This window comes from Polypterus senegalus, chromosome 1, assembly GCF_016835505.1.
Source record: "Polypterus senegalus isolate Bchr_013 chromosome 1, ASM1683550v1, whole genome shotgun sequence".
In the NCBI taxonomy this organism is placed as follows: Eukaryota; Metazoa; Chordata; class Cladistia; order Polypteriformes; family Polypteridae; genus Polypterus; species Polypterus senegalus.
The window spans coordinates 252,289,908-252,302,645 of record NC_053154.1 but is presented as its reverse complement, the minus strand read 5'-3'; the positions used below and the strand labels follow the sequence as shown (position 1 = coordinate 252,302,645).

Here is a 12,738-nt window from a genome sequence, read left to right as displayed (position 1 = left end):
TTTAATACAGCGGTCTACAATTACTTTTATCTGCAGGCTAGTTTTATTCTGTGCTGTTCATTTAGGGTCACTAGTCTTTTAGCACTGGGGCTCCTTTGCTCCCTCAGTTTTTAAACTGTCACTGCAAAGTGTGTTGCTGCATCATGTTACTTCCTTTTATTATTTGTGATTTAGAAAATTTCATTGCATTTACAATAGCTTTTCAGAAGTCAATTACATAAATAGTGGCGTGACTCCTGTGTTCTTATATACAGTGATCCCTCCTCGATCGCAAGGGTTGCGTTTCAGAACCCCCCACGAAAGGTGAAAATCTGCAAAGTAAAAACCATATGTTTATATGGTTATTTTTATATATTTTAAGCCCTTCTAAACTCTCCCACACTCTTATAAACATTTCCCGCATAGTTATACAGTATAAACCCTTTGTATTTTCTTAGATATTAGGTAAGATTCGTTGAAATTATGTTTTACTGTTTATATACAGTAAAACCTAAATATTATTTTAAAGATATCGGGCGTCTCTGATATCACATATGTTATAGCCATTACGATAGACAGGCCACCAGCAATAAATACGTACAATGCAAGAACAATTGTATAAAGTAAAATGTGTGTACAATGACGCTAAACGTACGTACGTACGTATGACACGAACACTTGTGCGATTAACGATGAGTTTAATTTTACTGCACAACAAAGGAGAGTGGTACAGCTCTTCTAAAGGAGCTTCTTCAGGTGATTGTGTAGCACCGCCATTGTTTTTCTTCCGGCAGTCTTCAATCCAAATTTCTAAAGCAGATTCCATCCGGACTACCCCTCATTACATCCACTTACAACTCGTTTTGCGCCCTGGTTAAAGGACACTGCGGCTGTAGATCTATTATTTTCCTCCTTTTTAAATAAAAAGAATCGTGGACTCATTGATGGCGTCCTACAGCGGTGCAGCTGTTCCCTTCCTTCAACATATCCAAAACTTTTTTGCCTTTTTAGGCAATCGTTAGCATCTTCCATTGGCACTTGGGCATGGCTCCTGAAGCAGTTACAGGAGCAGATCGTTTTGGAGCCATAAAGAAGAGCTTGACTATGCACAAAGATGAAAACAAAAGTTAACTCTTTACACAGCGAAACACGTTGATGCTGAATAAGCGAGACAAGACTTCCTGGTTAACGCAGCGGAATTGAATTCGGCACTCCGTCGCTGAGCCAATCAACACACAGAACTTAACTACATGATGATAGGGTAGCTTCTCGGCCATCCGCCAATAGCTTCCCTTGTATGAAATCAACTGGGCAAACCAACTGAGGAAGCATGTACCAGAAGTAAAAAGACCCATTGTCCACAAAAACCCACGAAGCAGTGAAAAATCTGCGTTATATATTTAGATATGCTTGCATATAAAATACGGGATAGAGAGAAGCCGTGAAAGTTAGAAGTGCGATATAGCGAGGAATTACTGTACTTCCAACTGTGCTTTAGAGTATGTATTTAGTATTTCCTGTCTCATTTGCAGCTCATCAAACTCATGCCTCATGTAAGAGCATATTAATATGCTAGTGTTTCCTGCAAAATTAGGAAATTACATTTAGTTTTATTTTATAAAAATGCAGTGAGCACTGTTTGTGTTTATGCTAAGCCTTTAAATGTGTTAATGGTCTGTTTTTTATCTTACTTTTCTGAGAAATTGCTTATAAAAGACCACATTGTTCTGTTTGAATAAAGGTTTACTTAATATTTCATTAAAAATTTTATGTATATTGTTTACAGAAGATTGAACTGCTCATTCACTTAGCATTTAAGGAAATTTGTAACATTTCATTGCAATACCTCGGTAACAAACTGTTGACATTTATCAGTTAAATGCATGAAATTATAAGGTGAAGGGAAAGAAGCTGATCTGGAGAAGGCATGTGGCAGGTGACAGTTTGTCATGAGAATTAGTGAGGTGAACATTAAGAAAGTTAGGTGTGGATGAATAGTTAGTGTTCTGTCTGTTTGAAGAAGCATGAGTGGTGTTGAGAACAGCAGATTTGACTTAAATGTGAAGCTGTACAAAGGATTCATTTCAAGTTAAGTCCTTTTGTGATAGTGATGGAGAAAGATGTGCATGAATGATTGCCAAAGGATCTCTTGTGTATCAATTTCATATTGATCGTGAGGTGGAGTAGTAAAATGGAGAACTACTGTAGTTCAGAAGTAAAAGGCCTGCGTGTGAATGCAGGAAATACAGAAATGATTGCAGAAGGTGTGGAAGAGCTGCAATGTGTATGTCAGAGGTATTAGGAGAAACTCAGTCCAACATTCTTGGCTTTGTAAGTGGGTGCAGAAATAATGTATTGGTGTGAAAAAAAGTCTACAGGTGGCAGTTTTGAACATTTTTTTTTGCCAGAGGTGTGTGGAAAAACATGAATCGCCATCAGGAATGAATTAATTATTAATTGTGCATACACTATACTGAAATATGTACACTGTGTACTTAAACATATGCACTATATAATGAATCATGTCTATGTATTAAAACACCAGGAGGTGTAATTTCAGTCCTGGTGGGTTTTGCCTACATACGTTAAGAGTTCATGGTACTTTGATAACAATATCAGAAATCTTGCAGAAATGTGTCACTGTTTTAAATGTTGTTTAATATTAAGGTAACTGATAAAATACACTGCAAATGGGACTCTCTTGACATCCAGTCCCCCTGTACCAGTTTGAAAATTGTAATACATTAAAAAAGGTTGACCATAAAGCAAAGTCAGCATCTGGATAAATGTATAGGCTAATGGTGGGTACGTGAGCATTGTTTTTTCTTTGGGGAGCAAATGCTTACACAGAAAGCCTGCATTATTTTTGATTCCAAAATATACCTGACTGCAACAATATTTTAAAGTCAATTCAAAAACTGATAGGCAGCCAGTGTAAAGAAGCTAAAATAGAAGAAACAGAGTCATACTTTCTTGCCCCAACCAGAAAGCGAGTGGCAGCATTCTGGACCAACTGTAACCTGTATATCAGGGATTTGTTAATCCCAGAATACAGCGAGTTGCAGTAATTGAGGTGAAAAAAAATAAAAGGATGAGTAGCTTTCTCAAGATCCCTAGGAGATAAAAAAAAAAAAAGACTTGATCTTCTCTAAAAGATGAAGCTGAAAAAAACAACTCTTGACTACAGAATTAACTTGTTTCTCAAAAGAGAGGTTACTGTCAAAGATAACACCTAGATTGCGGACTTGAGGTTTGCAAAAGACAGAAAAAGAGCTGAGAAGTCCAAGACCAATTTGGGCTTTAGCTGATGGACGCACTATAAGCACCTCAGTTTTATTTTAATTCAGATCAAGAAAATTATTAGCTATCCAGGTTTCTTGGTATAGAAAGACCGTCGTGGTGGTGATTTATTGCTATTATAGTTACAGACCGGAATATAAACCCAAGTATCCTCAGCATAGCAGTGAAAAGAAATGTTAAATTTCCTAAAAATAGCTCCAATAGGACAATGTCATGATTAACGGTTGGAAGTTTATAGCCAGTTTGAACAATGCCACAGCGGATAGTATCAATTTTGTTAAGAAAGAATGATAGAAACTGCTCACATGAATGAGCAGTGCTATTTAATCCCATCACAGATTGAGGGTGAATGGCTGCATTAATTGAATTAAATAAGACCCTAGTATTCTTAGAATGACGGGATAGTAAATCGGCAAAGAAATCTTGTTTAGTTTTCTTAACTGCAGCCTGGAAATTGAAAAGAGAAGTCCTAAAAATCTGTTTAGAGACAATCGGTCCATCTTTTTTCCAATGGCGTTCAGCAGTTCGACAGGCGCAGCTCAATGATCGCATAGTTTCATTTAGCCAGGGAGCTGGTCTTCCCTTATTACTGTGTATATTGGGCGGAGGTCTACAAATGGTCAGTATGTGAGACTGTGACACTCCGTAAATAACTACATCAAGATGTTTGAAATATGCCAATGTACTAAAACTGGCATTTTTATAGATTAAATAGTTTAAGAAATTACTTGCTAAACTGCCACCTTTGTATTTACCTTGACAAACTGAATGAACAAAATTCTAATTCAGAGGTGCAGCCTCACTGTCACTATTTAGCCAATGTTCGAGTCTGTTTTGCTATTACTGATAAAATTGTGAATGTAATGAGTATTGCTGATTTAATTCCCTAATATTTTAGTATAACCATATTTAAGGTCACCGAAGAGCACAGCTGTATTGAAGTGTTAGGAACGCCTGAAATGGTAATTAAGTTATTTCCGTTTATACTGCTTTGTCTTTTAGTTAAGCTGTGATCTGCAGTTCTAGTGCTTATACAGTGCACATCTAAAGGTGAACACACTAGAGAATTATTACATGTGAATAAGGCAGCTGGTTAATAATGCGAAGTTTCTCATTTCTCTAAAGAACCAAATTCATCAGCCCTGACAAAGTAACAGTTAGATGAACATTATCATATTTACAAAATGCCATTTGTATGAGGTAACACTGTTGTTCAGTAGTGAGTAACTTATGGTAAGCAACTTCACCATTATAAATGGTGCAATCATTTGCATGTGCAAGCATCTGTATTGTCAGTTGTGGGTTAATTGTTCATTTTTAATGGAGGAGTGCAACTGTGTATATGGGTTATTCAGTGTATTCAGTATGCGAGTTATACAGAGATGTGGGGTATTTTTGGGGAATGTATGCAATTTTCTTTGATATATAGTACTTATAACTTAACTGGTGCCCTTAGTCATGTGACTACTACTTTCATACTACCCTTTCAAAAGTACATATTCTTGGACTGTACCCCAAAAATGTATTTCTCTTAGCTTTACTAAGACTTGCACTAAACATTTCCACTGGCAGTAATAGCCGTCAGGAATCTATTCCTCTTTTGAATGATAATTTATTTTTTAGGTTCATGGCTTGTGTTTTTCTTACATAGACTTTACGTTTCTCCCTATGAGCACATGTGTTTCCTCCTGTTGCTCCGGTTTCCTGCCACAGCCCAAAGACAGTCTCTCTCTTTCTGATATTATAACACATCCACTTTTTACTTATATTTATGCATAAATTTGAAATGGAAGACTTCTGAAAGCCATAAACACATGTATAGTCAAGAAGTTTTGTTTTAATTTTAGACATGTCAGTTAATAGTTTCAGCTGTAAATTGAAGAATATTTTAATGATGGCAACAGTTTTTGGTTAACTTGCAGTGTCCTTTTATGTTGGGGAACATATACAATTTAACACGGCTTGCAGCTGTCATTTGACATTTTATGCATCTAAATGTGTGTATGTACTGTATATGTATGGTAATATACAAGTTATAATATACCCCCTTTTTTCTCCTTCCCATCACTTTAGGCATTTCAAGTGATGTTTTAGCAGAGAATCAACTATATAATCCAGAACGGTTCAGTTTAAATGTTGGAAACCAAACAAAATTTTCACTGTGGGTTTCTTTCTGTGAAATATATAATGAGAATATCTATGATTTGCTTGACCCAGTGTCAAATGGTTCATTAAGGAGAAATTCTCTGCGGCTTGCACAAGATGTTAAAGGCAACCCTTATGTTAAAGGTATGACCCCCCTTTTTTTTTTAGGATAAGTTAAATGTTTATTCAAGTTTATTTTTTATATAATTGTGATGTATATTAATTAGCCATTTGAACTTTTTGTTATTAAATGAAGCATTTTTTATTTGTCTTTAAATTTTTAAAAATACTGTTAATGTCACCTAATCTAATCATGAAAACAAAATCTTTATACTTTACTGAGTCTGGTCATTTTCAAGCCAAAAATTGTTCCTCATTTTGAAATTGCACACTTATCGGTATACCAAGTACCCATATCATTTTAAGAAAATAATATTTAATAATAATAGTGCTTTTCTCACTGCTGAGAGAATTTGGTGTTGGTGAAAGAGACAGACAGATGGTTAGACAAAGGGGATGATTAAGGTGACAGCATGACAAGCCAGGATATTGGGATACACTCTGCTCTTTATGAATGATGTCCAGGGATAGTTTTATTGACCAGAGAGAGTCAGGACCTCGGTTTTACATCTCATCTGAAGGACTATGGCAATTTTACAACACAGGGTCCATGTCACTGCATTCGGGTGATCCATATTCAGACCGCAGGTTAAGCACCCTCTGCTTGCCTCCCCTACACCTCTTCCAGCAGCAACCCAAGCTTTTCCTGGTTTGTCTCACATCCATTGGCTGGGCCCAAACATGCTCAGTTTCGGGTAGATGACCTGGTCTGAAGTGCATGTAGTATGGTGGCTATGATTCTGCCATGTTTATTTTATTTGTTTATTTGAAATCTAATTTGTGCATTTCAACTTTACTGGTCTCCCTCTGTGGAATCCTGTCGCATACAGGGATATGGATTCCCATAGCACTTTTCATGAATGCTACATTGTATGTAGTAGGGAGGATGACTTGCTTGGCAGATGTTGGTAGAAGGAAAAAATCAAGATAAAAACAATACTAATCTTTTTAATGCTATTGTGTTTTATTATTTCAGATCTTAAGTGGATTCAAGTGTCTGATGCAGAGGAAGCATATAAAATTCTAAAACTTGGCAAAAAAAACCAAAGTATTTCTTGCACGAAACTCAACAATCTTTCCAATAGAAGGTATTCTACAAATGTGTTCCCCAGCCCCCAGTTCCATTGCAATGTTCTAAGCATGGAAGTAATCATTTCACAAAATTTTTTTTTCAGCCACAGCATTTTCACTATCCGAATTTTACGCATTGAAGATTTTGGTGTTCCTCGTGTACAGCACGTTAGTGAGTAAGTATGCACACAGTATGAAACAACTGGTTTTAGTTATAATTTATTCCTCCCTCTCCTTTGACTTTTTTTCCTTAATCTTGAACAGTTTATATTTGAAAGACAAATATGCATGTGTGTACCCTTCAGTGGACTGCTGTTGCATCAATGTTCAGCTACTGCCTTTTTCCCACTGCTTCAGAGTCATTACTTTTTCATGACTCTACAGTAGCAAATGAGGGTTCAGAAAATGAACATGCTGTAAATGACTTGTAAACTGCTTGAATTTATTAAAGGATGTATTTAACCGATTATATTTTAAGACCAGCAAAATACCCATGCTTCATAGCGGAGAAGTAGTGTGTTAAAGAAGTTATGAAAAAGAAAAGGAAACATTTCAAAAATAATGTAACATGATTGCCAATGTAATTGTTTTGTGACTGTTATGAGTGTTGCTGTCATCGAGGATTTGATTATCATTATTTCTTTCAATCAGGCTCGTATGTGGAGGATGTGTTGTGTTCAAGTTACATTCCTTGTTTGTCAACCGTTGTAAAGATAACAGGTTTCATTCATCGAAGTGTTCACTACCCAAATCAGTACTCGTGAATCTCAGATATTTAACAGGCATTCCTGGTATTAAGTTGTGGATTTGCCTGTGAATATTTAGCGGCAGCGTGTCTATGAACTTAATTGATATGTCTACGAAGGCCATGTTCAGCTTCAGAGGGTTGTTCCTTTCTTACTGCATCAATAAACAGCTCGTCTTCCTCTTTATCTGAGACATCACACACTGCATGCATAGGTATCTGAGTTCCTTCACATGTACACTGTTTCTCTCAAATGGGACATTGTATAAGCCCTTCATGGTTAGTTTATGCTTTTGTTGCTGTGCTGACACTTGTCACATTGTCAAATACTGTGTTGTCTGCCAGAACTCCTGTTCCAGATTTCATGGAGTCATATGGCATTGTCAGCAGTGACCATGTCAACAATGGCAGTTTATTGCTCATCATTACAAATTCTGCCTTTTCCCCCTGTGCAAGGTAATTTTTGCATCCTACTGTGAAGACAAAAATCAATAGTCAATGCATGTCAATCAACTGTCGTTGTATGCAATAAGCAATTACGATTTGTTTGTCCTTCTCCACTTTAAATCTATCTGGTTAGGAGTAATTGTGACACCAAGGCTGTCTATTAGGCATTTGAAGATTTATGTCCAAAATAATTTTAATTTGGATCATGCCCAAAACATGTGGCTTACTGAGGCTACAGCTAGATTGTAATGATCATAAGTTGAATCTTGCACTGGATACTTTAATATTTTAAATGATATAAATGCGCTCGATTAAAAGATTTTAAGTTGAATGACTAAATGCTTTGCGAGTATTGAGCTAGTGTATATTCTATGCACAGCTGCCATCCACTTATTTTCTGAAATATTAAGTGAAAGGTCTTTTCCGTACCGTACCCTGGGATTTTTGAAGTGAAGGGACTTTAAATTTTTTAATCATTATAGAGATGCTATCTGAGTCTTCAAGACTGATCAATATTTCTTCTGGAAAAGAAATAGGTGAGACGTGAGGAAAATTTGACATGTTCCGATTAGCAGAGTTTTAAATTTGAAAGTAGTGGAAAAATTATGTAATGAGAAGTTAAATTTGATGTGTAACTGTTTGTTTGTAGGATGTAAAGACATTATCTATATAAGATTTTCCAAGTGTTTTAATCCTAGAAATTTTCCAAACAATAAATACTTTTTGTTTGAGAGGGTTGAAAGATGACGATTGTCATTTAGATGTGCAACAGATAAGAACTTCTCTGTCTTAGTGTTCCCTACATTGCTTTTCAATATTTTTTATATTTTCAATAAATTGTTTTTACTGGGGCATAAATTGGCCCTAGTGTGTACTTGGTGTTTGTGTGTGTCCTGCGGTGGGTTGGCACCCTGCCCAGGATTGGTTCTTGCCTTGTGCCCTGTGTTGGCTGGGATTGGCTCCAGCAGACCCCCGTGACCCTGTGTTCAGATTCAGCGGGTTAGAAGATGGATGGATGGATGGATGGATAAAGCAGGGAATTTAAACTACTACAAGATTTTTATTCTATTGCAGACCAGGCTTGTGAATATCGATCAATTTTTTGTCTACGTCTAGCTCTTTATGGCCTGTGTATTTGCCACCCAGGATTTCGTAAAAGGTATTTACATTTTCTACTGCTCAAAGAGATGCAAAATCACTGAAGTCCTCATGCGATGTTGTTTGTGGTAGGTCAAAAATGTGTGGGAGATTGTGTCTACAGTGGTGTGAAAAACTATTTGCCCTCTTCCTGATTTCTTATTCTTTTGCATGTTTATCACACAAAATGTTTCTGATCATCAAACACATTTAACCATTAGTCAAATATAACACAAGTAAACCCAAAATGCCGTTTTTAAATGATGGGTTTTTTTATTTAGGGAGAAAAAAAATCCAAACCTACATGGCCCTGTGTGAAAAGTAATTGCCCCCTGAACCTAATAACTGGTTGGGCCACCCTTAGCAGCAATAACTGCAATCAAGCGTTTGCGATAACTTGCAATGAGTCTTTTACAGTGCTCTGGAGGAATTTTGGCCTACTCATCTTTGCAGAATTGTTGTAATTCAGCTTTATTTGAGGGTTTTCTAGCATGAACCGCCTTTTTAAGGTCATGCCATAGCATCTCAATTGGATTCAGGTCAGGACTTTGACTAGGCCACTCCAAAGTCTTCATTTTGTTTTTCTTCAGCCATTCAGAGGTGGATTTTCTGGTGTGTTTTGGGTCGTTGTCCTGTTGCAGCACCCAAGATCGCTTCAGCTTGAGTTGACGCACAGATGGCCGGACATTCTCCTTCAGGATTTTTTGGTAGACAGTAGAATTCATGGTTCCATCTATCACAGCAAGCCTTCCAGGTCCTGAAGCAGCAAAACAACCCCAGACCATCACACTACCACCACCATATTTTACTGTTGGTATGATGTTCTTTTTCTGAAATGCTGTGTTCCTTTTACGCCAAATGTAACGGACATTTGCCTTCCAAAAGTTCAACTTTTGTCTCATCAGTCCACAAGGTATTTTCCCAAAAGTCTTGGCAATCATTGAGATGTTTCTTAGCAAAATTGAGACGAGCCCTAATGTTCTTTTGCTTAACAGTGGTTTGCGTCTTGGAAATCTGCCATGCAGGCCGTTTTTGCCCAGTCTCTTTCTTATGGTGGAGTCTTGAACACTGACCTTAATTGAGGCAAGTGAGGCCTGCAGTTCTTTAGATGTTGTCCTGGGGTCTTTTGTGACCTCTCGGATGAGTCGTCTCTGTGCTCTTGGGGTAATTTTGGTCGGCCAGCCACTCCTGGGAAGGTTCACCACTGTTCCATGTTTTTGCCATTTGTGGATAATGGCTCTCACTGTGGTTCGCTGGAGTCCCAAAGCTTTAGAAATGGCTTTATAACCTTTACCAGACTGATAGATCTCAATTACTTCTGTTCTCATTTGTTCCTGAATTTCTTTGGATCTTGGCATGATGTCTAGCTTTTGAGGTGCTTTTCGTCTACTTCTCTGTGTCAGGCAGCTCCTATTTAAGTGATTTCTTGATTGAAACAGGTGTGGCAGTACTCAGGCCTGGGGGTGGCTACGGAAATTGAACTCAGGTGTGATACACCACAGTTAGGTTATTTTTTAACAAGGGGGCAATTACTTTTTCACACAGGGCCATGTAGGTTTGGATTTTTTTTTCTGTCTAAATAATAAAAACCATTTAAAAACTGCATTTTGTGTTTACTTGTGTTATATTTGACTAATGGTTAAATAGGTTTGATGATCAGAAACATTTTGTGTGACAAACATGCAAAAGAATAAGAAATCAGGAAGGGGGCAAATAGTTTTTCACACCACTGTATATTGATAAAAGTACCATTTCTTTCTTTCTTTTTTTTTTTTTTTTATAAAGGATTGGTGGACAAGTGAGTTTCATCTGGCTAAATAAAGTTGTCTTTAGTACAGGTGCTGGTCATAAAATTAGAATATCATGACAAAGTTGATTTTATTTCAAGCAGGGCAAGACACAATAGGTCATTGCTAAAGAGGCTGGCTGTTCACAGAGCTCTGTGTCCAAGCACATATAGAGAGAGGCGAAGGAAAGACAAGATGTCGTAGAAAAAAGTGTACAAACAATAGGGATAACCGCACCCTGGAGAGGGTTGTGAAACAAAACCCATTCAAAACTGTGGGGGAGATTCACAAAGAGTGGACTGCAGCTGGAGTCAGTGCTTCAAGAACCACCACGCACAGAAGTATGCAAGACATGGTTTCAGCTGTCGCATTCCTTGTGTCAAGCCACTCTTGAACAAGAGACAGCGTCAGAATCGTCTCGCCTGGGCTAAAGACAAAACTGCTGTTGATTGGTCCAAAGTTTTATGTTCTCTGATGAAAGTAAATTTTCGATTTCCTTTGGAAATCAAGGTCCCAGAGTCTGGAGGAAGAGAGGAGAGGCACAGAATCCATGTTGCTTGAGGTCCAGGGTAAAGTTTTTCACAGTCGGTGATGGTTTGGGGTGCCATGTCATCTGCTGGTGTTGGTCCATTGTGTTTTCTGAGGTCCAAGTTCAACGCAGCCATCTACCAGGAAGTTTTAGAGCACTTTATGCTTCCTGCTGCTGACTAACTTTATGGAGATGCAGATTTCATTTTCCAACAGGACCTGGCACCTGCACAAAGTGCCAAAACTACCAGTACCTGGTTTAAGGACCATGGTATCCCTGTTCTTGATTGGCCAGCAAACTCTCCTGAGCTTAACCCCATAGAAAATCTATGGGGTATTGTGAAGAGGAAGATGGAATACGCCAGACCCAACAATTCAGAAGAGCTAAAGGCCACTATCAGGGCAACATGGGCTCTCATAACACCTGAGCAGTGCCACAGACTGATCAACTCCATGCCATGCCACATTGCTGCAGTAATCCAGGCCAAAGGAGCCCCAACTAAATATTGAGTGCTGTACATGCTTGTACTTTTCATGTTCATACCTTTCAGCTGGCCAACATTTCTAAAAATCCTTTTTTTGCATTGGTCTTAATTGATATTCTAATTTTCCGAGATACTGATTTTGGGACTTTCATTAGTTGTCGGTTATAATCATCAAAATTTAAAAGAAATAAACATTTGAAATACATTAGTCTGTGTGTAATGAATGAATCTAATAAACAAGTTTCACTGTTTGAATGGAATTACTGAAATTAACTTTGTCATGATATTCTAATTTTATGACCGGCACCTGTATAGTGCTTACATGTAAGCGAAAGTGAAATTAAACAAATTATGAAAGCATTTATATTTGCAGATTAGTTAGATCTGCGCAAGTTTATTTTTATTGTATGCTGGGCTTATGCTTTCACATTAGAGACGTGCAACCACACGTATCGCGTATCTCCAGTGTATCTCTGTACTGAAGAAAAAAATGTGTTTTTAATGTGCCATGAGTGTTTATAAGAATTATTTTAATTCATAGTGCTATGGAAATTGTCGCTTTTCTTTATTCCATCATAGAAGAAGCATCTCTGAAAATACACTTTGGTACTGGTTGCAAATATGGGCACTTTTACGTGTGTGTGTGGGTTTTTTTTGCATTCATAACAACCTGGAGTAGTATTTCTTCATGTCTCACACTGTACAGGAGATGCTATTATCTGTTTGTTGTGTAGGATGCATTAGAATCAGAAATATTTGGTGGTGACTTGCTTTTTCTTCTTGTGCCGACGTGACATTTTTTTTTTTTGCCTGCCTCGGTTATCTGTCATTTAGGCTCTCCTGTTTGGTAATATGTTCTCAGTTACTACAGAAGCTCTCCGAGGTTAAGAGCTTACTGTGCTTCATTCTATTTTGTGTTGGGATGCACCATTCTCTGGTTATTATTTTGTTGTTTATTTAGTTATTTACAAATTACTTGTTGAACTTCTAAAAT

The 12,738-nt window shown here is 37.4% G+C and overlaps 1 protein-coding gene across 2 annotated transcripts in view; it reads left to right on the top strand.

Moving 5' to 3' along the window:
• The window catches only part of LOC120540794 (kinesin-like protein KIF20B), a 135,035-nt gene that overhangs the window by 26,376 nt on the left and 95,921 nt on the right, over nucleotides 1-12,738 (top strand). For both annotated transcript variants that reach the window (XM_039771869.1, XM_039771861.1), the window contains exons 8-10: nucleotides 5,353-5,568; nucleotides 6,521-6,632; nucleotides 6,720-6,791. In XM_039771869.1, coding sequence (XP_039627803.1) covers nucleotides 5,353-5,568; nucleotides 6,521-6,632; nucleotides 6,720-6,791 — 400 coding nt within the window. The remainder of the gene's footprint in view (nucleotides 1-5,352; nucleotides 5,569-6,520; nucleotides 6,633-6,719; nucleotides 6,792-12,738) is intronic.